The sequence below is a fragment of the Ceratotherium simum genome, chromosome 7 (genome assembly GCF_057802395.1).
Source record: "Ceratotherium simum simum isolate JZ-2026a chromosome 7, ASM5780239v1, whole genome shotgun sequence".
In the NCBI taxonomy this organism is placed as follows: domain Eukaryota; kingdom Metazoa; phylum Chordata; class Mammalia; order Perissodactyla; family Rhinocerotidae; genus Ceratotherium; species Ceratotherium simum.
In genome coordinates this window covers 39,415,208-39,442,333 of record NC_141906.1, presented here as the reverse complement: position 1 = coordinate 39,442,333, position 27,126 = coordinate 39,415,208, and the positions used below count along the sequence as shown (strand labels likewise).

At 36.8% G+C, this 27,126-nt stretch overlaps 1 protein-coding gene across 11 annotated transcripts in view; it reads left to right on the top strand.

The window, feature by feature from the left end:
• DLG2 (discs large MAGUK scaffold protein 2) overlaps positions 1–27,126 on the top strand; it is a 1,864,788-nt gene that overhangs the window by 1,251,266 nt on the left and 586,396 nt on the right. For all 11 annotated transcript variants that reach the window (XM_087433531.1, XM_087433533.1, XM_087433536.1 and 8 more), the window contains one exon: positions 17,327–17,377. In XM_087433531.1, coding sequence (XP_087289657.1) covers positions 17,327–17,377 — 51 coding nt within the window. The remainder of the gene's footprint in view (positions 1–17,326; positions 17,378–27,126) is intronic.

Genomic DNA, 27,126 nt, shown 5'->3' with positions numbered 1-27,126 from the left:
TGATGTTGGCAAGCTGATTATCTAAATATACTGTTTTAAAACCCATTCTCTATCATTGTGATTTTATTTGGAGCCCATAACTCCAACTGGGGATCTAGGTAGAGACAGTGTCCATAGGCAGTGTATATTCACTTATCTAATATATGTAGAACTCTGGGAGCCCCTGAAGCTGGTTTTAAGAACCCTTAGGATTTCTCCCAACCTGGAAAATTTAGGTCTGACAAAGTTAAATTTAACATATATTTATTGAATATCTACTATGTGCCAGATACTCTGCTAGGTACTGTGTATAGAAAGATGAATAAGACATCATTCCTGCTCTTGAGGACCTTGAAGTCTAATGGATAGGGAAATATAAATAGACAACTACAATATAGTATAATTATATTAAGCGCTATGAAGATGACAATGATAAAGACGTAAATAACAGTTGAGGATTTTTGCATCCATGTTCATGAGAGATATTGGTCTGTAGTTTTCTTTTCTTGCAATGTCTTTGGTTTCAGTATTAGGGTAATACTGGCCTCATAAAATGAGTTAGGAAGTGTTCTCTCCATTTCTGTCTTCTGGAAAAGATTGTACAGAATTGGTATAATTTCTTCCTTAGTTTGAATCCTTAGATTCAACAATGAACCCATCTGGGCCCAGTGCTTTCTGTTTTGAAAGGTTGTTAATTATTGATTCAGTTTCTTTAGTAGAAATATATGCATTCAGATTGTCTCTGTCTTCTTTTGTGAGTTTTGGCAGATTAAATCTTTCAAGAAAATGGTCCATCTCATCTAGGTTATCAAATTTGGAGTTGTTCATAATATTCCTTTATTATCCTTTTAATGACCATGGGATCTATAGTGATGTCCCCCCTTTCCTTTCTGATATCAGTAATTTGTATTGCCTTTCTTTTTTTCCTATTTAGCCTGGCTAGAGGCTTATCAATTTTATTAATCTCTTTTCAGAAAATTATCTTTTGGTTTTGTTGATTTTCTCTGTTGGTTTCCTTTTTTCAATTTCATTGATTTCTGCTCTATTTTTTCTTATTTCTTTTCTTCTGCTTATTTTGGATTTAATTTGCTCTTCTTTTTTAGTGTTTCCTCAGGTGGAAGCTTGCATTATTGATTTTAGATCTTTTTTATTTTCTTATATATACCTTCAGTGCTATAGATTTCCCTCTAAGCACTGCTTTCATTGCATAGGTATAGTTTTTTTTGGTAATTAACCTGCTTAGTGTTCTCCAAGATTCCTGGATCTGTGGTTTGATATCTGACATTAATTTAGGAAAATTCTCGGTCATTATTGCTTTAAATACTGCTTCTGTTCCTTTCCCTGTTTTTTCTTCTGGTATTCCCATTACATGTATGTTACATTTTTTGCAGGTGTCCCACAGTTCTTGGAGGTTCTGGATTTTTTTTTTTTTCTCTTTGCTTTTCAGTTTTTGAAGTTTCTATTATCATATCCTCAAACTCAGAGATTCTTTCCTCAGCCATGTCCAGTCTATTAATGAGCCCACCAAAGACATTCTTTATTTCTGTTACAGTATTTTTTTTTTTTTTTTTGGAGAAGAATATCAGCCCTGAGCTAACATCTGATGCCAATCCTCCTCTTTTTGCCAAGGAAGACCGGCTCTGGGCTAACATCCATGCCCATATTCCTCTACTTTCTATGGGACTCTGCCACAGCATGGCTTGACAAGCGGTGTGTCAGTACGCACCTGGGATCCAAACCTGCGAACCCTGGGCCACCGAAGCGGAGCACGCACTTAACCGCTAAGCCACTGGGCTGGCCCCTCGGTTACAGTATTTTTTTATCTCTAGCATTTCTTTTTGAGTCTTTCCTAGAATTTCTGTCTCTCTACTTAAATTATCAATTTGTTCTTGCATGTTGTCTACTTTTTCCATTAAAACTTTTAGAATACTAATTATTTTTTTTAAACTCCTGGTCTGATAATTCCAACATTCCTGCCATATCTGAATCCAGTTCTGATACTTGTCCAGTCTCTTCAAACTGTGTGTTTTGCACTTAATATTTTTTGTAATTCTTTTGTTGAAAGGTAGACATGATATACTGAGTAAAAGGAACTATGGTAAATAGACTTTAGTAACGAGGTGGGAAGGCATCAGAGGAAGGGTGGGGTTTTATACTCCTCTAATTTGGTTTCAGTCTTTTTATTTTGAAATGTATTTACTACATGCGATTTTCTCTAATATTTTCTATTTCATTCCATTTCTTTTCCTTTTTCTTTTTTTGAGGAAGATTGGCCCTGTGCTAACATCTGTTGCCAATCTTCCTCCTTTTTATTCTTTTTTCTTCCCAAAGTCCCAGTACATAGTTTTGTATCATAGTTGTAGAGTTGTAGCTCTTCTGTATGGGACACCTTCTCAGCATGGCTTGATGAGCAGTGAGTAGATCCGCGCCCAGGATCCGAACCAGCGAACCCAAGGCTGCCGAAGCAGAACATGCAAACTTAACCACAATGCCACCAGGCCGGCCCCCAGGTTTCAGTCTTTTAATGAGCTTGTGCCTCTGGACTGTGACTATCACCAGTGCTTCTCAGTTTTTTTCAGAATGGCTAGATGGTGCTGGAGTTGGTATTTCCCTTCCCCAGGTAGGTTAGTCTCTGATAAAACTCTCGCAGATTTGACTCTGGTAAAATAGTTTCTCCTGAGGGCAGGCCTTGTTAAAAAGAACAGAATGCTCTGGCATGTTACAAAATAGTTTCTTTTTCCCTTCCCCTGCTCATAGCATGAAGGATTTTTCTTCCATCTTCACTGCGAGAACCTGGTAGTTTTACCGGAGGTAAAACTCACAAAAGCGCAGGTATGGCCCCAAAGACTGAACTCCCCTGGATTTTTTAGCTCTTAGACTTGTCCACACTGAGCATCCACAATTCATCAACTATAGTTTAAGTTTTCCTACAGTGGCAGTGGCTTTTGTGGAGATTTCTGCTCTGGGAACTTGTGATTCTCTCTATCTACCTGTCTGTCTCACCAGTTTTGGGGACAGCTGTTGTGCTCTGTGACTTCACATTTCTGATAGATCTAAGAGTTGATTTTTCAGTTTGTTCAGCTTTTTATTTGTTGTTAGGACAGAGTGGTGACTTCTATGCTCCTTACATGCTAGACTAGAAACTGTAAACTCTAATGAATTTTTCATTTCAGTTATTATACTTTTGAACTCCAGAATTTCCATGTGATTTTATTTTATAATTTCTACTTCTTTATTGATAGTCTCTATTTGATGAATCATTGTTGTCATATTTTCCTTTAATTTTTTAAACATGATTCCTTTAGTTCTTTGCACATATTTGTAGCTGGTTTGAAGTTTTTGTCTGATAATTAAAACATCGGGGATGTCTGAGAAACAGCTTCTATTTACTGCTTATTTTCCTGTCATATGGGTCATACTTTCCTTTCTTTATACGTTTCATACTTTCTTTTTAGAAAACAGGCCATATAAGATTATACGTTATAGCAACTATTGATTCTGTTTTGCCCTCATCACTCCCCCCACCCCAGATTGTTGTTGCTTTTTGTTTATTTGTTTGTTTGTGTGTGTGTTTAGTCACATATCTGAGCTAGATCTGTAGCGTCTGTCTTCCCTACAGTGCATACCTGCTAATGTTTCTTTTGAGTTTTCTTGCCGTTTTTTCTTTTTGAGTCCTGGCTTCCTATGGTTGCCTCTAGATCAGCATAGCATATTGGTGAGCCAATGATTGGTCGGAGGTTATATTTAAATGCCTTGAGCCAGTGAGTTTTCCATCCTTTGCCAATGGATTTGTGTGTGGGTTGGGAAATAGGTTCAAATTCAAGCAGTTTACAAATCTGTCTGAGATTTTATTTTCTAATAGGTCTTGTCATGACTCCTCTGCATATGTGCAAGGCCTCACATTCAACCAGGTGTGTAAGTGGCTAGGACGTTTTCACTCTCTACTGAGTATGTGAATAACCTTGCATGTGCACTTAGTCTTCCAGTCTGCCAAGGATATGTCAGAGTTATCAAGGCCTGCCATGACTCATTCCACAGATTTCCCTGTTAAATTTCTAGCTAATCTGGACAGTCTGTAGCTTTCACCAATCAGTATTGCTACCTTACGCTACTGCAATGTTCTCTTTACCTGATATTTGCCACGGAAATCATTGTTGTTTTCAACAACATTCCTGAGCATGAGGTTTTCCCACGCACTGCTCCAAATGAAGTTGGCTCCCTCTGGCAGCAAAGCTGCTGATTTTCACAGCTTTTTCTGTCCTGGTAGAACTATTATACCCACTGAATTTGGGGGAGTGGATGTGTAGGAGCAGCCCTAGGCTAGAACACCACAGATTCTCCCTGTTGTTAAATGACGTTCTTGAATAAGTGTTTTTCAACTTTCTATATGCCTTTAGTCAATTTCCAGAGCCCAGAAATGGTTATTTTTGACAATTCTGTCCAGTTTTAAAGTTGTTCTTTTTTTAAAAACAGTTTTTTAAATTAATTAATTAATTTATTTATTAATTAATTTATTTATTTAGTGAGGAAGATCAGCCCTGAACTAGCATCCATGCTAATCCTCCTCTTTTTGCTGAGGAAGACCGGCTCTGAGCTAACATTTATTACCAATCCTCCTCCTTTCTTTTTTTTCCCCCCAAATCCCCAGTAGATAGTTGTCTGTCATAGTTGCACATCCCTCTAGTTGCTGTATGTGGGATGTGGCCTCAGCATGGCCGGAGAAGTGGTGCGTTGGTGCACGCCAGGGATCCAAACCCGGGCCACCAGTAGCGGAGCGTGCGCACTTAACCACTAAGCCACAGGGCCGGCCCCTAAAGTTGTTCTTTTAAGAGAGGATTTGCTGAGCTCCTTACTCCACGATTTCGTAATAATAACGAACAGTATAATAATAAGAACACTGACCATGTGCCAGGCTACTGTTCCAAGTATTTTACTAATACTTTTCATTTATACTAATTTACTAGTTCATTTAATCTTCACAACTTGTGAGATTATGAACTTATTTTACAAATGAGGAAACTGAGGCAGATATCTCACAGCTAGTAGCTGGCAGAGTCAAACTCAGGCAATCTAGCTCTAGAGTATGTACTCTGGAGCACTGTGCTCTGCTTCATACTTAGCTTAAAACTCTTAACAACCTCACTGAAGTAAGTATAAATGGTATCTTATTTTACTGAAGAGAAACTGAGGCTATGTAACTTCCCTACAGTCACAAAGCTAGTAAGTGGCCAATTTAGGATTAGCATCCATGTCTGATTGACTCTAAGGCCTGAAGCTGATAGATATACAATCAGGGCACAAGATCTACATAGGTACTCTGTAAACACAGAGAAACAGCATTAGCACAACCTGGCCTATGTACATGTGTGTGCATGCACAAGTGTATGTGTGTACGGGCAAGTGTAGGAGGGCTGGGGAAAGAAAGGCAGAGTTTACAGTGCCATTAGATAGCGGGAAGGGGAGAAGAATCATGGAAGGTTTTTTGGAAGGATAAACAGAAATTACACAGGGCAAACATGGCAAGCAAAGACATCCCAGGCAGAGGGTCATTAAGAAAAGTGATAGTACGGTGAAAGTATGATTTTAATTTCCTTCTTATCTTCTCCCTGCCTGACCAACGGCCTTTGATCCTTGGTGCTTTCCATTCAAAATTTGCTGTCTGATTAACTAATATTTGTTTACTCTGCTTAAGGTGTTCATGGAATTTATTTAATTTAATATAATTCAGGATTTGTGCTGGTACCCGTTTGAGTCTTCCTGTTTTAAAAGGATATTAAAAACCAACAACAGCAGCAGCAGCAGCAGTCACTGAAGGTTAATCATGCACTGTTTGGAGCTTATACTGTCAACTTTCTGGTTGGCACTGTCACAGAACACTTAAAAGCCCTGAAGGCTAGGCAGACAATTGTCTAGAGATAGGGAGATTTGGTGCATCCAATTTGCAGCAAAGAACTTCCTGCTGTGACTAGCTGTTGTCATGGCCACAGCTTCAGTATGCATGACCCCTTCTAAACTCCAGGATCCAGTCTGAGAAGAACTGATAGATGTGGAAACTTGGGCTTTTGCATTTTTCTTTGAAAAATATGTTGTGTATACTTTTTTGTCACTATAAGTTTCTATTTGATCTAAGTTAATTGGATCTAACAATGGAAAATAGGATAACTCAAGTCCTCTGTAGGAATGTTAAGCACAATTTAACATATATATAAGCCAATTGTTATAAAATTTTCTGCAAATATCCCTCCACCACCACCACTACACACATGCACACACTGGTTTGTCTTTAGAAAGGTGAATAGGCAGAATTTAAATATGCTAATGGAAGACCTAGGAAAAACTTAAAAATAATTGTGGTTAATATCTTTGAGGGTTCACTAGGTGCTAAACACTAGACCTTTACAAAATTACATCATTCAATCCTTATACAAACCAATGACATAACTACAATTACTATCCCTTTTGTAAATCAAGACACCAAGGCTCAGAGAGGTTAAGTAACTCACCCAAAGTTCTGTAACCAGAGAATGAGAGAATCATGCCATGAACACAAGTAATCTGACTCCAGAATCCTAGCTCCTAACCACCACCATGCTAAGATCAGCAATTTCATATGATTCGATCAGATTATCTCTCCCTTTCAGAGGGTAACCTACATGTGCAGCATAATTTAGTGGGAACAGCTCTAGATTCAGAGTCCAAAAGATCTAGATTCACATCAAAACACCAACATTTACTAGCTGAGCAATTTTGAGCAAATCATTTATCATCTCTGACCTGTTTACTCATCTATAAAATTCAGATAAAAGTAATATCTATCCACATAGCATTGTTATGAGGAGCAAATGCAATAATGTATATGAAAATAGTATGTAAATGATTAATACTGTTGTTAGCATAATATGAAAAAAGTTATATATAAACAACTTGAAACCTTACAATTTCCATATTTTATCAACTTGGTGAGGTGAGGGTGGGAAGACAAACAGCATTAATAATCAGCTCCCTGTCAGGCTCCTAAGGTACTTTGAAAAAGGTGAAATAAAATAAAGCAGAAGAATGCTTTCTCTTAGCATCTGATCCAGAAGGATTGGTCTGACCTTTTTTGTACAAGTAGCCCAAAGCATTTTTCCAGAATCACAAAACTTAAAAAACTTCTTCATGTGATCCTGATGAAATAGCAGATGAATTAGCAGGGTGATATAGCTCTACAGCTCTCTTCCAAGGTTGTGAAGATAGTGATGTACTTTTAAAATCAGATGAAAAGAGATCATATGAGCTATCAAAGAAGGTGAGGATAGTCACTCAGTAAATATTTGTTGATTGACGGATTGATCTTGAAGACTGCTGAAAGGGTGACCTATATTCAGATGAAAAGGGAGACAGCTGATTCTTAGCAAAGTTTGAAGTAAAATGATTAGAGAGAAATCAAGGTGTTTCACTCCTTTGGAAACTCACAATGGCAAGTAGGACTTTTGAAAACAAAGAGATTTTAAAGATTAATAGCAAATAAGAATCCCTTAACATAAGGTTCAATTGATTTATTTCTTCAATAACTATTTTTGAAATGTTATGGGAAAGTGCTTAATGATAGATGCCTCAAGAGAAAAAAAAATTAAACATAGAGCCTCATCTAAGCAGGAGGACAGTATATCAGGAAAGATAAAGCACAATATAAGGAGTTGGACCATGAGGAAGACCACAAGTACAGTAAGAGAGCGACTGTGTTGCGTATGACCAGGCAGAAAGATTAGTGCTTTACCATTTAGACTTCCCTTGATTAAAACACTAGATGCTCCGTTCCTTCCTCGCCCCTTACAGGCACTCATTCTTTAATTTTTTTCAACAAATTTGTATCGAGCATATAATTCCTATGACTAAGTGATGAGAAGTATGAACAAGATAGTGCTAGTTTCATGTTGCTTATGGCTGTGTAACCTTGGAGAAATTTTTAACTTAGAAACTTGACTCCCTCAATAGTAAAATTAACATTAAAATGTTTAACTCTCAGGATTATTATAATTATTCATTCAATTTATGATAGTGCCTGGCATGTAGTAGAAACTTAACAAAAAGCAGTAGTAGTAGTAATAGTAATAATAGTAATCATTATTGTTATTAGCATTTTGGGGAGGATTATAGAGAATAGAGTGATGATTTTCAGGCCATTGAGAAGAAAAATGTTTTTGATTTTATGGAAGAGACAGCCTTTGGCTGACAGGAATGGAAGCTTCTCATATCTCCCAATAGAATCTAGCTCTGTGAGGGCAGGAGATTTGTTTTGTTTATTATTGTATTCCTAGGACCTAACATAGTACCTGGGAAATTCTAAGCATTAAAAAATACTTTTCTAAATTAATTGAGGTTTTAATAAGCATAGATTAAATAAAGACATTTGAGGGGGAGTGTACACCATTAATAAAGGTACCGAAGAAAGGAGGTGCTTTATACAAGTTCAGCACAATTGCTTGGCTAGAAAATAGTTTAGAAGATAAGAAACAGGGTCTGTATCTAGAAAGGTAGGTTGAAGATAGCTGGTGGATGGTCTGGAATGTTTTTTAAGGATAAAGAAAAGTTATTTAAAGCTACTTGAGAAGCAAAATTATATGATGAAAACACTGCTTTTTAGGAAGATAACTCTCAAAGGATATGAAGAACAGATTGATATTGAAAAATGATAGAGGTAGAAATATGTCAGTGGTCTTAAGAAAGTGATACTTGGGACTTGAAATAGGATGTTGAGTATTGATAACGAATGTAAAGGATGTATATGAAAAGAGGATTCCCTTAACAGATATGTAGAGTAGACTGAAGGAAGTGATGGTTGTAATTAGGCAAGATAATTAGTTCTGTTTTAGACTTATTGAGACTGGGGTGATACTACAGTGTTTAGAAAATACAAGTTGAATGAGATGAAAACTCAGGTCAAGATTGTATAACAATAAGGGACAGATCTTGATGAATGCTCATATCTGGCAAAAGGAAAAAAATGATAATGAATGCAGTAGACAGAGCAATAAAGAGGAAACCAGCAAGGATATCAACCATCTGACAAAAAAAGAGAGTTTTAAGTGGTGGTCACTCCGGAGGGTCAAATACTGTGTGAAAGCCAGAGAGAATGAAGGCTGGAAAAGATTATTGTATTGAAATGTGGGCAAGTCTTTGTTGATCCTTAAGAGCTCAGCTTTTGTATGGTAGTGAAACACAAATCAGATTGCAGGGGTTTGAGGAGAGAAGCCGAGAATGAAGAAATGAATGACATTGATATTCTGCCTCATACTATAGTTGTATTATACCCAAGTGAAAGAGAAAATATTCTGGGCTATCTGCTTACGTCGCCATATTTGTGAAGTCTCATTTTATGGTCCAGCACTCACTTAGTTTTTGTTTCTCCAAACCTTTTGGCCATGTGCTTTAAGATCTTGATTCTTTTGCACACTTTGCTTGCAATTGACCGAGTGGTTTGTATATGGGGGAGGTGAGGTGAAGAAGGGGGCTTGATGAGACAAAAACCTGGTGCATCGTGATGTCTTCACAACCATTGGTTGGCTTGTGTTCTTCACACCATTTACTGCTCTCAGAGAGCATGTTCAAACTTGTGGAATATTTAAACCCAAAGAACAAAATAGCCTGCCTCAGTCTGGAGCCAAGTGAAAGCATTAAAACCACCTGTTACTACACCAGCCAGCATGTGCAAAGCAAGGGAGCAAAGCTGGGAAGAAATGTGCCATTTCCAAATCAGAGGCAAATCCAATTCTGAACTTATTAAGTGACTATATTTTTCCTTCATTACAGAAGCCTTTAATCAAGACAACTTTGTATATATAAATTGATTTTCTTTTTATACATGTAAGAACTCTAAGCTATTTTCTTTGATTTCTCCAACAGAAATACCAGGGAAAATTTTATCACAATTTTACAGGTAAAAAAGCTACTTAATTCAGAAAAATAAAACAAAAACCTGTGGTTTCTAATTAAATTAAAAAAATACATAGTGATTACTGTCTATGATCACTTTTCTAGGTCCAAAGTTCTATGTGTTATAAATTATTAATAACAAAGGCAGAGAACATAACAAACCAACAGAAAATTGTTTAAGATTGGAACAAATTATAGGATACTGATTAATTTGTTCTCTATTTGGTTGAAGCTTATGATTTAGCAGTTCAAGCTCAGAAGTTTTTTTTTAACTAAGATTAAGTTTAACTTGAAATCAGAGTTTACTGTTAGAGCACATTCAGGTGAATAATAAGAATAGTGCTCTTAACAAAATTAGAATCTTGACTAAGAATATCAATAATTATTTTTATAGTTTGAGTATTAAAAGTAAGAAATACTGTGATTCGCTTCTTGTAAAACTGCATATTTTTAAACCAGTCTCATTATAACTCAACAGTATTCATAAAATAACCAGATGCATACATTAGATCAAAACAGGTGCTCTAGAAAGCTTAAACAGAAGATCTTTTGCTTACTACTAATTGTTTAAATGAGCAATATTGATATTTACTCAAATGTGTATAATATATAACAAAGATGAATTCTAACGGCTTGTGAGTGACAGAACTGATATTGGAATCCAAGCCTTTTGGATTCTAGAATCGAAGCTTTTAATTTCTATGTGATAATGCCTCTTAACATGAAGAGAGGGCACAATTTTAGGCAGTGGAGATAATCTAGGAGAAGGGACATTAGTTAGAGAAAGTGACGGACAGCTTAGTTGTGTGCTGCAAACCTCCAGGCTCTGTCTAATGATGCTCTCATGCTGGTTATCGATTCCATGCTGGTAGATTGGCTTCCACTTTTTCAGTACTTGATTGTTTTTCATCCCTTCAGCAGACACATTTCAAGTTAAAAGTGATAAAACGAAGGAGATAATGAACATCAGCCTTCTCCAGTTGCTCTTTCCTTTGAATTACAGTAGAGCAAAATTCCCTTACCTTTTTTTTCTCTTTTTCAAAGAGATGAAGCTACCTTTTATTTACCCCAGCAGCCTTGAGATCTTTGAGGAGTAGAAATGGGGAAGGTGCTGATGGTGACATCTTTGAGTGGAGCCAAGGAGAGCAGGTGTTACTGCCATTTGGTTCCCTCTCTGATGGGGAACCTTACAGATTAAGGAGAAAGGACGTGGCAGACATACATGACGGTTAGAGAGCTACCAGCTGGTAGGATTATGGGTTGCCAGTTGGGATCTTTGGAATAGAGAGTAATAGAAAAATCGATAATAAGATTTGGGCAAGTGCACCTTGACCAAAGTGACAAGCAAAGTAAATATGGTTTAAACAATAGATGAGGAGAAAAGCCCTGATGCTAGAAGGTCAGAGCAGGGAGGGACATTAGAGATCATTTGTCAGCATGAGAAAATTGAAGCACCATGACCTGCTCAAGGTTACCAGCATGTTAAACCACAGAATCAAAACTATGCTACAGGTCTTCTGACTCTGCTCTCTCCAGCAGAGCACTCTGAAGAAATGGTTTATGCTGCTCCCTCTGCCTTGGTAGGCCCTTCTCTTTCCTACCCATTCTGATGAACACCTGCCCATGAACACATTCAGTTCATTCCACCTCTTCTATGTAGCCTTTTCGGACTCCCTCTAGGTGCAATCACCTGTTCCCTCCTCTGCGTCACTTTTACAGCTGCTACGGTCTGCAGACATCTGCCATAGCACCCCTATCATTTTGTTGCATGTTTCCATTCATTTGTCTCCCTCTATTAGACAGTTTTTTGAGGGCAGGAGCCATATCTCCTTCATCTTCGTATCTCCAGGGCTTATCATCATACCTAACACATGGTGGGTGCTCAGTAAGTGTTAATGTTTTAATTCATGTATTCAGTATTTAAGTTAGAAATTACAAATGCATGTGTATAAAAAATTTCCTGAGATGGAGAGATTAATTCAAGGCATATTTCATAGAAATAGACATCAGTTGTTAGGGACTGCCTATACTTACTTGGAGATGGAGAAGAGTTCAATGACAATTCACTTTTTGGAGTTCTCAGGTGACTTGGTTCTAAAGATTCTTCTGGAGACTTACTATGAACATGGCATAGTGCCAGAAGTTACAGTGGTGCAAAAATAAGTAAGATACAGTCTGTACCCTCATTAAGGTAGGATGTAAGGAATGCAATGAGGACAGCCTTAGGGAAGTGAGTGCCAATAGCAGAGCAACGTAATAGTCAAGTCTGGGCAAGACAAATGTTAAAAATAAAATACAAGAGTGAATGGACAGAAGATTGGGAAAAGTCTAGTTGAGGTAGTATCCTGAACGAAGGCCACACTGAACTGGTTTGAGAGAGAAAGCTAAGATGATTCCTATCCACAAGGCAGTTCATCTTAGATGGTTTCAGGAAAGAAGTGTTTTTGTTAGAAAAAGATTTTAGTGGATTTTGTAGAAGAAAGCAAGTTTGTTTTCTTATTAAGTGATATTTTATATTATTGGGGAAATTATCAAACATTCAATATTAAATCAAGTAAATCTTGTGGACCTTGTAGATTATCCAGAACTATTTAGAATAGCTGTCACTATTGAAGACCTACTATGTACTGTGCAGTTTATATGTGTAATCTCATTTATTCCTCCCAATAATTTCGTGAAGAGAACTGTGTGGTATTATAGCTATAATTTCTTTATCATTTAAGATGTGTGCTATTTCACATAAATTATCTGATTTAATCCTGGCAATGACCATATAAGGGAAGTACTTGTTGGTACCATTGTCCACATGGGGAAATTAAGGTTTTGAGAGATTAAAGAAATTGCCCACATTTGCACATCTCATAAATATTGAAACTAGGATTCAAATCTGTCTTTTTTCCTGAGATCTGGAGCTCGTGCTCTTACCTACTGAGAATAAGAGAGTACCTAGGAGATTCAAGTGTAAGGAGTGTAAAGCATCATGGCATGTTTGCTGCAAAAGGTCCTCCAATAGGAGAGAGGGATAAATATCGCCATGGTACTGAGACAGAGGAATGCAAAGGAGCATGTGTGTGTGAGTGTGTACTTGCTGGGGCATTTGATGATTGTGACTCTGTGCAATAAGGGCTCCTGAGAAGAGCTGATCTCAGAGGTGAGAATATCTAAGCTGGGAATGCTGAAAGGCCTGGGCCCTGTAGAAATTGCATCCCCATTAGCAACCAGGGTCTTCTTTGAGAGCATCAGGTTTTATCCACCCAACAAATCTCATTTATTGATTCATTGATTTTTCTGTTTCCTTCTTCACATAGTCACTGTGCATCTGCGTGGTAGGCACTGTGTTATGTGCTGCAGCCACAGATGAAGCAGAGTGACATGGGCCCTGTCTTGCTCTTGGAGTGGAAAGAGGCCATGGAAACCAGATGCCTTGGTCTCTATGATCATCATATACCTCCGAAAGTCCGATGTCAGCTTTATATGCTAAAACCACAAGATTCAGAGATGTCTTGTTTAATATATCATAACAACTCATAATAAAGGGCAGAATTGTGACATCATCCATCATATTCTATGCTACTAAGGAATTGATTCTATATGCACAAGAAATAATAAGTAGATCTGCGCAGACCTTGCAAGTAGCAACAGTGAAACTGTGGCTCTAGTCTACCTCTATATTAGATGTCATATTTTTTGAGGCCTTAATATGCTTGTGTTTGGTGCCCCTTTAAGGACTGTATGTTTCCTGAGAATAAGGATTATATCTTAAAATCTTTATTTTCTCAGTACCTGCCCCACCACTTGGCACATCGCGCATACTCAATAATTGTTCATTGTGTGGAATTGTGTTTAGTCTTAAGAAGCCAACACTTTGATATTCTTGTTCCAGCACTTATTATAATATGTGATATGGGGATGTACAAAAATTCATTCATTTCAGATTTTAATATGCTATTAGCTTTAATGAAATTACAAATGTGATAAAGAACAAAAAATTCAGAGAAGTCATTACTTTAGATACTAAATAAAGAGCATTAAAACATGGAATAGTTCACATGTGTTATTCATGAAAAACCTCTCTTCAGGAGATAAAAATACATCTCAAAATCAAATTATATCCTCATACAGGCAGGTGGTTACTATAGCACTGAGGAGAAAAAATGGCAGTGAAGTTAACTAAAGGCTGTCAGAGAGAAAAAAAAATATGTAAAGCATTCAAAGTTTATGAAATTAGAACTTTAAATACCAAGTTAGAATTTGAGTAGGTCATTCTCTTGTCTTAACTTCCATCTGATGCCAGGAAGGCTGCATTCCCAGAACAGTGCAGGACAATGTGTGGCGTCAATTTGATTTTCTAGAAACCTACCAGCTGTCACCACAGAACCCTTAGGTCCAGAAAAATCAAGTATCTGAAGAAAAACAGATTTTTCAAAATTGGGATATTCCATCTACTTTATTGACCCTCCATTTCTACAAAAATGCCACTTCTTTCACTTTTCTAGTCTTCAAGGTGAAGAGGAGACTGTAAGTGATGGTCAGGGCTAGAGGTGGAATAATGAGAACCCTATCCAGGTAGCTATCCATGCCCCAAAATATCAACAGCATAAAACATTACCTGGCTACTTAAATATCACAGGAAGTATCACTGGTCAAGACCAACAACAAAATAATGTATTTGACAGAACCGTTTTCAGGAAGGAAGCTTTGTGAATTGAAAGCATATATTGATAAACTGATTGGGAGTAGAGTGAGACCACCAAGGCAAGTTGAGACAATAGATTTTCTGTAAACCTCCCAGAAGATGATGAGAGCCATTCATGCCACAGGTTTTTTTTGGTTTTGCTGAGTAAGAATACACAAAATTATGGCTAGGAAGGAATTACTGGTCATCCCTCTTGGCTGTTTATTAGTCAATAAGCAACAACTCCTCTAAATAAATGTGGAAAACATTTAAAGAATATTGTATTGGTGTCCTCATTTAAAAAGTTACTAAATTTTCACAAATGTCACAGCCCACTCTTATGTACTTCTGATTAAATTGGAGGTATTCTTACTTCTTCCTTCTATCTCATCCTTTCCCCAAGGTCTTTGCCAAGGGAGGTTGTAGGATTTCTTGTCTTAGGAGTCCTTAGATAGAACATAGATCATGCTCTCCTAGTAATGAAAGAATAGACATTAGAATCTCTTAAATGTCTTCCCTAAACTCCCACACTGGCTCTTGTTATTCCGTGTTTGAAATGCTTCTCAATTAAAGGTTGCAATATTGCCTCACCTATGCTAAAATCCTTTCACTCCTTTATAATTTCATTAAATCCTGTTGTAATCACGGAATGCTTTCTGGTAAAAGCAAGGTTACATCCCCATCCAGATGTCATCTTGCCTTCTTATGAAGGGACCCAGAATACTATTGAATTAGGCAAATGACATTATTTTCTTGGATTGAAAACCAAAGACCCATGGAATAAATATAAGCCTGCAATAGTCCATCTAGTTGACCAGGGAACTTTTGAATACCAATCAGGATATGTATATATAATGCTTCTAGGTTCTAAAAGTCAGCATATATGATCATAAAAATGTTAAGCAAAGATTTTGGTAGACCATGACTATGCAATGTATGCCACTAAATATTCTTGTCTTTTAAGCACTTCCTACCAGAACTTCTTTCACCTGAGCCGTTAGATATTTATTATCAGAGGTTTGTTTTCTTTTCTTTGAAGTTGTTTTTTTCTCCTCAGTTTGCAGCACTTTAGTAATGTGAAGAGCTTCACTCTGAAGAAGCACTGAAGCAGAGAAAAGCTCCACGGAGCCACACTGAGAGAATTAACACACATACCAACAATTCAGCCTTCCCTTTCTGTCTTCCCTCTATCAACCACAGAAAGTTATAAAAAACAAACAAAAAAAGAATTAATATGGAAACAGACACATAAAGGGAGTTTGAGTTTTGTTTTTTACTCTTACATGTGAAGAACAAAAGACCTCCCTAAAGCTGCTAAAGTCTTCCAACATCATCAGGTCCTTTTCTATGAGTCATTAAGTTGCTGAAGCCCAGAAAATCAAATTTGGTTTAGGGCTGTTTGATAATGTGGTAACAGTAAAATGTGATTCACCAATTAGCTTATGTAATTAGAAAATCAAAAACGTGCTCTAAGTGGCTGGTGGACACACATAAGTAAAGTCTATTGTTGTTCTTTATATTTGCTGATTATAGTTATAATTACACCTTCGGTTAATGATGTTACATTAAAATTCCTTGTGGAAGAGGATCCACAAATATCTGTGTTTATAGACCATATTAGTAAATTAATTACTTAGTTCAGTCAGTCCCTCATTCACTCCTCTTCATTTTTCTTTATCAATTCTTTTTTGCCAGGCTCTGTAAGGCTCTGTAAGGCTATCTGGTTCTTGCCTCTATGGAGCTCTCAATCTGCAAGAACTATGTATAAGTTCTTCTAAAGAAGGGAAAGTAAACTGAAGTTAGAACGCTACAATAAGTATGGTTTTTTAGTTAAAAATTAGACTTTCTGGCTGACTTCTAAATGCTAATGATGTTGCCGAGACACATATAAGAATAAAGAAACAGCCATTGAAGAATTTTCATGCTCAGAGGTTTTCCCTGGATAAAACCTAGATAAAATGGGATAGATAAAAATGGGAACTGAATATTTGTTAGAATATTTTAAAGCAATTCTTTATATATTCTGTATGCACAGCTGTTGAAATCTAAGGCATATGTCATATGTTACCTGGCTATATTTAAAATGTATTTATGTAAATTCAAATCAATTCAAGGGTTGGTTGAGTGGTTAAAATGGTTTCTCACTAAGAATTTCAAAAATGTCCTACTTTGCTCTTTTCTTATTGCTACTGAAGTACATAGGCATGGTTGCATGGTCCAGGGCTTCCTAATAAATTTAAGAAAAGGATAATGGGGATGAATTACCTGAGCTGGAGCTAATAAAGAAAAAGCATTCCTTACCTGACATGGTCATTCTTAGGTGATATTTTACAGCAAAAAATGACATATGGTTGTGCCGCCTCACCACTGATTTTTTAAGGTCATATTGTAGTATTCATTCATGGAAATTTAAAGAGATATTTGGAAATTATTTCCCTTGTAACTGTAACACTGCCCCCAGATGGTTTATTCTTTGTAAACTCACAGTGCATATTTTGTATTGTTCTCCCTGCCCCAAATATCACAAAATTACGAGGGAGGCAATAAGCTTTAATTATTTTTTGTAGAGTCTCACTCATATATTTTAGAATAGCTTAGATTATATTTTATTTGGATGAAAACATATAATTACAAACATCAATAAAGTGTGATTTATTCCTACCAGAATGAAGCTTAACCCCCAAGTGTTTTTAAAAACTCACCTGTCTCCCCCTCAATATGTATTTAATCATTCTCTTTCTTTTTTCCTATTTACAGGTTAATGGGACAGAAATTGAATATGAGTTTGAAGAAATTACATTGGAAAGGGTAAGAAAAATTCAATAATTCAAAACACCAATCTTACATCCTAACGGGTTGTCTTGTGAAATTATGCAATTGTGTATTATACCCTGGAAGTTTCCAACAGGACTCACGATGAGAATATTAATGAAATGCTTGCAGTGGAGGGCATGGGGACAAGTAGAGCAAATCACCCACATATTCAGTATGTAAATTGCGTTGCCAGGATTTGGAGAAATAAATGGCGAAAACAGAAATGTTCAGTGAGCATGTGCAGTGCTTTTTTGCTATTGGTTTCATTATTGATGTTTTGTCATCCATTTTTAGATACATTACAAAATATTCTCATTTGTGTGATATTTACTGTCATCATAACTACTATTACCATGCATTTTTTAGTTTAAAAAAACAAGTGATATATTTTAAAACCATCCCCATAGAGAAAAACACAGCAACCCTGCAGATCTCTGCAAGTATGCTATTAAGGCCTTGGCAAGGCTTTGACAAATTAGGGAAATTCTTTGCAACACAACCCTAATTGATAAAGATATTTTACAAAACAGTAAGAGAAAGGCCAAAGACTACCTGAGGAAAAAAAATGACCAAAAGGCATAAACAGGACATTCATCAAAAAAGAAAAGGCCAATAACATTTGAAAACCTGTTCAACCTTATTAATAAACAAAGAAAACAATGATACTAAACAGCTTTTGTCTACGCAATTGGCAAAAATTTAAAAGGAAGTTTAATATTCACTGCTGTTGAGTGGGCCTGGAAATTGGTGTGATTTAAAAGAGCAATTTGAAAAAATAGATCAAAAACCTTAAAATGGGCACTTTTTGACCCAGAAATTGCACTCATAGAAATGTACAAATACACAAAGAATGTTCATATTCTTTATAATAATAAAGATCGAAAAAGACAGTGTTTAATAATACGTTATTATATGTCCATATAATAGAAAATTATATTAAATTATATTGTAATAGTATTTTTAAAAATATTTAATTACAAGAATAAGGTCTAAGTAGACTATATTATTAAATTAAAAAATCATGTTTTAAAATTATATTTAAAATATAATCTAATAAGCATAAATGATAAGCTATCATGCCTAATATACATTCATAAGTATATACATAAAGCCTGGAAGGATAAAAGTTAAGAGTGGTCAACTCTTTTTCGTATTTTTGAGTAATTTTTAGTTTCTTCTTTTTGTTTAATATTCATTTCCTAAACTTTCCGTAGAAAACATAATACATTTATAATAAGAAATAAAAATGTAAGTATTTTTCCTAAGCGATCATTCAAGTATGAATTCAGACTCTAGATCTACACTTAAGTTTATATTTCCTTTTAAGTTTACTGATTATTCACTGTCCTGAGTCAGGGAATTTCTCATTCTTAGCCTAATTTTTATTGAATGTGCATGGTTTTAAAAGGAAATTTACATTGAAAGTTAAGTGTTTGACAGATGGATTCTTTAAAACTTCCATTATGAAATTTGGTAAAACTTTAATGGCATACTAAATGGAGAAAAGTGAGGCTTACAGAAAATTAGGCAAAATGAGGAAAAAAAAAACGCATTTCTCTTTCTAAATCACTAATCTCTCCAGCATTGGCTATATAATTTGTAGTGTGCAGTGAAAATGAAAATGTGGGGCTCTTGTTTAAAAATTAGTAAGACGTAAAAGATGGCAACAGCTGAGCATTAAACTAAATGTGGCTCTTCTTAAATTCAGGACCCCATTTGGCTACACAGATTTCACATTCATGAGGCCAAGCCTTCGCTCTCCTTGCACCCCACACACATAAACACCTTGAATATAACACCATTTAGTTACCCTGGTTTTATAGCTTAAAAAATAGAAGCTAATGTTGGTGTGAGGTAGAACATTCAATAGGAGTCAGACAATTATGGGTTGTGGTCTGCGTTCTGACACTTCATTACTTCATGATCTAGCATGTCATCTCACTTCCTGCCCTAGGTTAGCAGGCATACTCTGAACCTTGTCATTGCCATTAACTGCACCCCCTCTAAAACCTCTATGTCAAGCATTATCTTCTCTGAACCCACCTCCTCTGTCCTTATCCTTTATTCTAGTGCCCCTACTCCAAAAATTCTTCAATCCCATTGGGACCTCGAATCATTGATTTCACCATTTCCTTCCAGTTTTCACCCTTCTTTATGCCCTTCCTTCCTTCCTCCCCTAACACACATTCTCTGGTCCATCACTCTAATTCTCCCTGCCATACGCTCTTAACATTTTTTCTCCTCTCTGCCTTTTTGTGTTCAAAACCTCAGCCCTAGTTAATCTACTCTGGTTAAACCTATACCTTCCTACTGACTTCATGCCAGCACCTGGCAATGGAATGTGGCTAGAGAAGCACTCAGTCATCTCACTTTAAAAGTAAAACTGTTGGTTTCAAGTTAACCCTCAAAATATCCTAGCAATTCTTATTTTCTTTAGAAAATCATTTTCTCGCTCTCTGGGACAACAATTTCACATCTTGTTTGCTCTCCTCAAATCTCAAACACCCCCTCCCTCATCCTCACTTTCGGATGTTGACCTCTCTTCATATGCCCTTGAGAAAATTCAGTCAAATGAAACCATCTTACTTTCCTATCACCAGATTCGCTAGTGTGCTCTCCCTGTTACGATGAAGGAATTTTCTCTGCTCTCCTTTCCAAAGCCAGCCCTTCATTCGTGACCTGGACTCCGTAATCTCTTGTCCATTTTAGGACTTTGCTTCTGCAGTTTTCTCTTCTCTCTCCTGAAATATCAGATTCTCTCTCATTTTTTCCTGGAGAAATTTAATACAGACATGATGTAACACCTCTCATCTTGCAGAAAAAAATGTCCCTTGACCCAATGTTCCCCTCCTATTATTGCCTCATTTTTCTATTTTGCTTTACCAAAAATATAGGAAAATTATCTATTTTTATTAACTCTACTTTATTACTTCATTCTCTTATTTTAACCTATTTATGTTCTCATCCCCACAATAATCCTAAGACTGTCTCTATCAAAGTCACAATGGGTTCCATCTTGCTAAATACAAATATCAGTTCTCAGTCTTAACTCACTTCTCAGCAGCATTTGATGCAACTGTCGCTGCCTCCTTCCTCAAAGATGTTAATTTCTTGGCTTCCAAGACAAAACACTCTCCTGCTTATTTATTACCTTGCTGGAACCCTTTCTCAGTCTCCTTGCTGGCTCCTCCTCTAAATGTTGGAACACTCTGGAAACCCAGTACACAGACATCTTCTTGATCTCTCCTCATTCCCTAGGTGATCTCATCCAGACCCATAGTTTTAAATACCAACTCTCAACTAATAATTCCCAAATCTGAAGTCACGACCTCTTCTTGGAGCTCCAAATGTGTACAGCTCACTGTCCAGTTGGCATCTCTGCTGAATATCAAGAAGGTTTCCTAAATTTAGTATGATCCTAACATAATTCGTGATTTTCCTGCACTCACTAATCTCAGGGCCAAAGCTACTTTTACCCTAATGTTCCTTGTCTTAACTAATTGATTCTATCCTTTTTCTTGTTATTCAAAACAAAAAAAAAGTCATCTGGGAGTCCTGCTTGATTATTCTTTCCCTCGGCGTCCCGAGAAAGTCCTACCGGTGCTACCATAAAATGTATTTCAAAATCAATAACATCTTACCACCTGGTCTGCTGAATCCTAGTCCAAACCTATATCATCCCATGCTTGGACCACTGTAATAGCTTCCACTTTTGCCCACTCTTCTCTTCAAAGTAGCCAGACTAATCTTTATCAAAATATAAACCAGATCATACCACTTTTTTTCTTAAAACCCACCAAGAGGTGATAATTACACTCATTATCACCTGCAAGATCTTTTAATCTGACCTCTGCTTCTCTCCCCAACATTATGCCCTTACCACCAACTCCTAAAGCATTTCACTCTAGCTACGCTGACTTTCTCATCATTCCTCAAAAAAGCCAAGATTTCCCACCTCTAGGCCTTTATATATGTTATTCTATCTGCCTGGAAAAATCTCCCCTCAGATCTTTACATGGCTTGCTCTTTTCATTATTTAAATGTCTGCTCAAATGTCTCCTCCTCAGAAAAATCTCCCCATTCACCCCACTTATATTAGTACCAGCTTCCCCATCACACTTTTTTCCCTCTCCATAACTTTATTTAATTAGTAAGTGTAACTAATATCTGAAATTTGTATTACTTATTCATTTATTATTTACTTTGTTAACATCTGTCTTCTCCCCTAAATATATGCTATATGTAAATATATAGTCACTTCTATAACCAATCTGCCTAGAACAGTGTCTGGAGTGTAGTATACACTCAGTGTTATTTGGCAGATGAGTGGATTTTGCCTGTGCTCTGCCTCTGCAAGTACAGTGAAGCAGACACATGGCCTGTGTTTGAACCCAGCTCTATCACTTGCTGATCGAGTTACTTTGAGCTGAATACTTAACCTGTCTGTGCCTTAGTTTCCACATCTGAAAATGAGGCTCAAGTCTTTGTAATGACTTCCTACAGCCCTTGTGATGATTAAACGAGTTAAGATAAAGGTTCAAAACAGCATAAATAGTTGTTATTCTTAACATTTCCTTCGTGTTAGCATGGTATTTCTCACAAGTGTTATTTATCAGGATCACTGAGGAAGCTTATTAAAAACATAGCTTCCCAGTCTCAGTGAACGAGTTACATTAATCTAACAACTTCTTTCATACCAGTTTTTCCTTTTTTTTTCCAGTTACTTTGTTAGATGTCAGACATCCAATGATGAAGACGTTATGGTCCTTACTATATGTATTTACAACTTATACTTTTTCTGCATTTAATCTCTATAACATTTAATTTAGTAATAAACTAATCATATTTCGTAACATCCCTATGAGGTGGGTATTGCTAACTCCATCTTATGTATTAGGACACTGAGGCTCAGAAATTAAATCACTTGTCAAAAGTAACAATGTTAGTAAAGGATGGAGCTAGGATTCAGCTCCATGCTCAACAGACACTAGAACATAAGCTCATTGCCACTGAGTCAGACTGCCCTCAAAATTAATCTCAAATGTCATTTCCTCCAAGAAAGTTTTCTTGACTTCCCCTCTTGGGCAAGGTGGCCCTTCATAAATTAACACAAATAGAGAACTTCTTACACTAAATGATGAATAAAATCTATCTTTTCCACTGACCTATGAATCCCTCGATGGAAGGAATTTTATTATAATGTTTTTTATATTCCCATGATGACATAAAAAGAAAAGGGAAAGCCATTGGACAATCTGAGAACAAGTTGATGACTCCTCCTCTACAGCAGCATTGTTCAATGTGTTGGCCGCTTGCCACACATGTGAATCCCACAAATGTCTTATGTACATTTATTTGTTGAGCATTTGTTGAACATAGGTACTGGGCAGAGTCCTTGATTCATAGAATTTTACAGCCTGATAGAGGACACAGAGAAGTAAATAGGCAGAAACCAAAAAGAAAAATAGAGTGCTGTGGATACCTGGCCCAGAATGTAGTACTTCCCTGAAGTATTATACCTGAGCTGGCTTGTGAAAGATGAGAGGAAGCTAGCCATGGAAAGGGAGTGGGAGAAGTAGGCCTCTCAGACAGGGATGAGCAGGTGCAAATGTTCAAGGGCCCGTGGAATACTAACATGCTCAAGGAAGTGCCAGTAGTCCAGAAAGACTGCACCTCAATTTTAGTGAGGTAGGACTCGGAGAAAGATATCAGGCTGGAGAGCTAGAGAGGGCTGAAAACATAGATGCTTTGGATAACAACAGAGGGCTTTAAAATTTATCCTGAAGGCAATGGAGAACCTTTGAAGAATTTTAAGCAAAAAAGTGACATAATCATAATTGTGTTTTAAAAAGATCCCTTGGCTGTAATATTGGGTATACATTTCATAGGATTCAGGAGACGATGCAGGTATGCCATTTAAGACATATAATGAATGGCTAAATTCTGCCAATGGTGATGGAGGAGGAGATGGTTCAAAATATGTTAAGAATGTTAGAAGGACAGATTCTGATGTTTTGTAGGATGGGAAAATGCCAAAGAGAGCAGAGGAGTCAAGATGCCTGGACTATAATCCAAAAAATTACTTTCACTAACACAGTCTGGGCCTCTTGGAGATGGACACCTGTGATATTTCAAGCCTTTCTGACACCCTGGGCTCTTATGACATTAATAAAGGTAGCTGAGTATAAAGCCCATGCATCTGAGTGATTTATCCATTATCCATGTATGAAGTTAATAGGTTATGTACCCCAATATGATTTACATCAAGAGAAGCTAGTTGCCCCAGCATGGATAATAGATTCATCATGCTTTTATAACCCTAACCAGCATGCGTGACTACAATTTAGCAGAGATGTCGAAGTGACTATCTGCTACCTCCTCCGACTCCTGCCCCCGGTCTCCAAAAAAGAAAGAACATTTGGAGTACTTTCCTGACAGCTGCAGAATGTATAGCCATGTGATACTATTTGAATGTTCTGTCTGACGAGTCAGGGATATTCTTTTGCAACTAAAAAAAAAATCAAAGATCTGAGCCATCTTCCCAGATATAAATTGCTGGCTTTTGTTACGTATTATTTAACCCATGCCAAAACAGATTTATAGGGCTGGAAAGTGACTGATTTATTGCACCCTGCAAATTCCTGTGATGCACCAATTTTGAGAATAAGGGGGATAACATGGGAAGTTTGAAAACAGTATTTGTGAACTGCCAGGTAAGAAGTGATCCATTAAAGTTGCCTACTGATGAACTCTCCAGATTTATCTAGGTAGCAAATTAGTTAGAAAGTCATTGGATGTCTGAATCACTTAGACCAAACTTGTTTATCTCACATTACTGAATTTTCATGAAGATGAAAATTTCTAAATTCAAATGGAATTAAGGGTCTGTTACTTCAAATAATGTAGAGGCTTTAGATTTCTGAATTCTTGATTTTTTCTGGGTCTCGAGATATTTTCAATAAATAGTAACAGGAATAATAAGCCAGAGTCCTGATGATATTTGATGAGTTTCAGTTTATATGTAGTCCACTATAGCACAGTCTTATTCTAGTTTAATTAAATATTTTTTAATAATAATTAAGTTTCTTAAATGAATTCCAAATTTTATGTATGTCCAATTGTCAGTGTTTATTTTAAGTGTATTTGAAACATATGAACACATATGTATGTTTAAGTACATAGATACTATCTAAAAATAAGTGTGTATTAAGATGTAAACAAAAATATTTACTTAATATGTCCCAATTTTGATCAGAGTTTTCTTGCCTTGTTAGAAGGTATTGCAAGATATATGGAACAAAAGTAGGTTTATATAAGCAGTAGAAAGAGCTCAGACAGACCTTATTTTGAATCCAGATTCAGCCACTTCCTGTGTGACCTTAAGCAAGTTACTTAACTTATCAAAGCCTCAGTTTTCTCCATAATGAATGGTATGCTAATAATCTATCTTATAGCATTGTTATGAAAAATAGAAATAATATATGTAAGATGCTAAAAGAGTTCATGGAACATCATAGGTGTTCAATATTATTAGTTATTATAAAGTGTATACACAAACATTTATCAAGGCCTTATTTATTTATTTTTTTTGGAAGATGTCACTGTTGGTATAAGTTCAGGCTATGATTCTAGGGCTAGGTCAAGCAGAAAATGCATGCTTCCACCATCCACCATGTGTATGTGTGTGTGTGTGAGAGAGAGAAGAGAGAGTGTGTGTGTGTGACTGTATTTGTGGTAAATGATAAACTTCTTACGTGATCTTGAAAATGTATGTATGCCTAATTATCAATATAATTTTTAAGCATGTTGGGTATATAAGTGGAGTCTGCCCTTGAGTTTGCAACCATAGCTTCCTCTAGAATAACACAGTGCTATTTGTAGCTCTGTCTTTTCTTCTTTGTTAGCTCACAAGACTTTAGTTCCAGGCTAGAAAAGCAGTTACGGTGTTTTATTTTGTTTTCAATAGCTTCAGGCTGTGATATTTGCTTCAGCTGCTCTGATAACTCCTTAAAATATTTTATTCTAATGATCCCCCACTTCCAGTCTCTACATATGATATAGTGAGCAGCTATTGTTTTCTCTGCACAGTTACTGGTAGGAGGAACATCCTCCTTCTTTTGGGGACCTACTCCTCTCCCCATTCCAACCATGTTGTTTGGGAGACCACTGCCAGTCATAGCACCCATCACCACACAATTGATTGGTCTATTGCTACCCATCGGAATTACCTGTGGAGCTGGTAAAAAATAGTACTGATACCTGAACCCTGCCCTAGACCAAATGAATCAAAATCTCAGGAGGGTGAAACATGGGAAATCTTTTATTTTTAAAATTTTTCTTAATGACTTGATGTACAGTTTAGAGGCTGACACCTGAGCCAAACGAGCCAACAAGAGTGCTCCTCAGGATTTTCCCACTAGAGTATGGAGGATGGAGAGGTGCCACATTCCAACTGTGTAGTAAAGCTGTGAGATAGGAGGCAGAAGAGTGGCTGCTATCCGGTTTTCCTGCAGTGTGGAGTAAGCTCCTCTGAGGAAATGAGGCTTCCTGCAGAGAGAGCTGGAGACAGGAGATAAGAGAGAGAGAACTGGCAGCACCCAATTTCTATGTTATGTCTGTCCTAAAGACCCAACCAGACAACGCTCCCTTTCCAATGGCTGCTTGAGCCTTCGCTTAAATTTTTCTTAGCCAGACTAGTTAAAATCAGGCATCTGCAACTTGCCAACACGTGGACTTATACAAATGTATCTTGGTGTTGTATTTTATCTATCTCCGTGCTGAAATTGTTGAGTAGGTCATGTCCTAGGCTCATGCTGCCATAGCCTGTTCTCAGAATAAATGTTGCCTTGCTTAGATTCTTTACGTTTTCTAAATTCTAATCATGTCTCTCACCACTGAGGTAAGGTCATAAAGCAAAGCTCTCCAGCAGAATAGTGTTGGCAGGTTGCAGTAAACCTTCATACCCCAAAGCTTACACATACCATCTCCTTTAAAGTAACCCATTACTGTGTTCCAACTCCCAGAAATAAAAGAGCGATAAAAAAAAAGTGGTAGGTAAAGAGTATGGCTAGTGACAAGTCTATGAATTTAGGTCTCTACCGTCTAGAAATTTTTCTGATTTGGGAGCCAGCAAGCGTTTGTACATATGGAAAGTTCTTTGCAATGTTAACCATTGGACTCAGATGTCACCAAAAAAACTGACTTAGAAATATAGTTTACAGACATTTGGGGGGTCATTAATCTAACTTTTCTTTAGATGTAAGCATCAGTCTCAGGATTGAGGAGTGCCTAGTAAACATACCTCAAAGGGCTGATTTAGATGAATTGGCAAAAAAGCGTTTAGCTGAAATTCAGCTGCTGACTCCAGCCTTCTCCATTTTTCTTTATAAGCTCCCAGATGAGTTATCTCCCTTCTTTCACCTCACAAACCCTCTGTCACCAGAATATTAACAAGTGCTCTCTTCCAGTTCATTAATATGAGCCTTAGTGCCCTCACATCGTTTAAACTGGCCAATATATTTCTTCTGTGAACCACTTGTTATGCTGTTACTCCCTGCTCTCTTTGCCATGGCTCTTGATTATTACAAGCACATCTAATGCTAGTAAAATAGTACTTCTAAAACTAACAGGTTTTAGATGAAATCTACAATGGAAAGGCTTGCACAGAAATGACAAAACTCTATTATTCCTAAGTTGAGTTTTCTAATCAGAGTAGATCTGTTTCCATGACTTTTATCATTGAA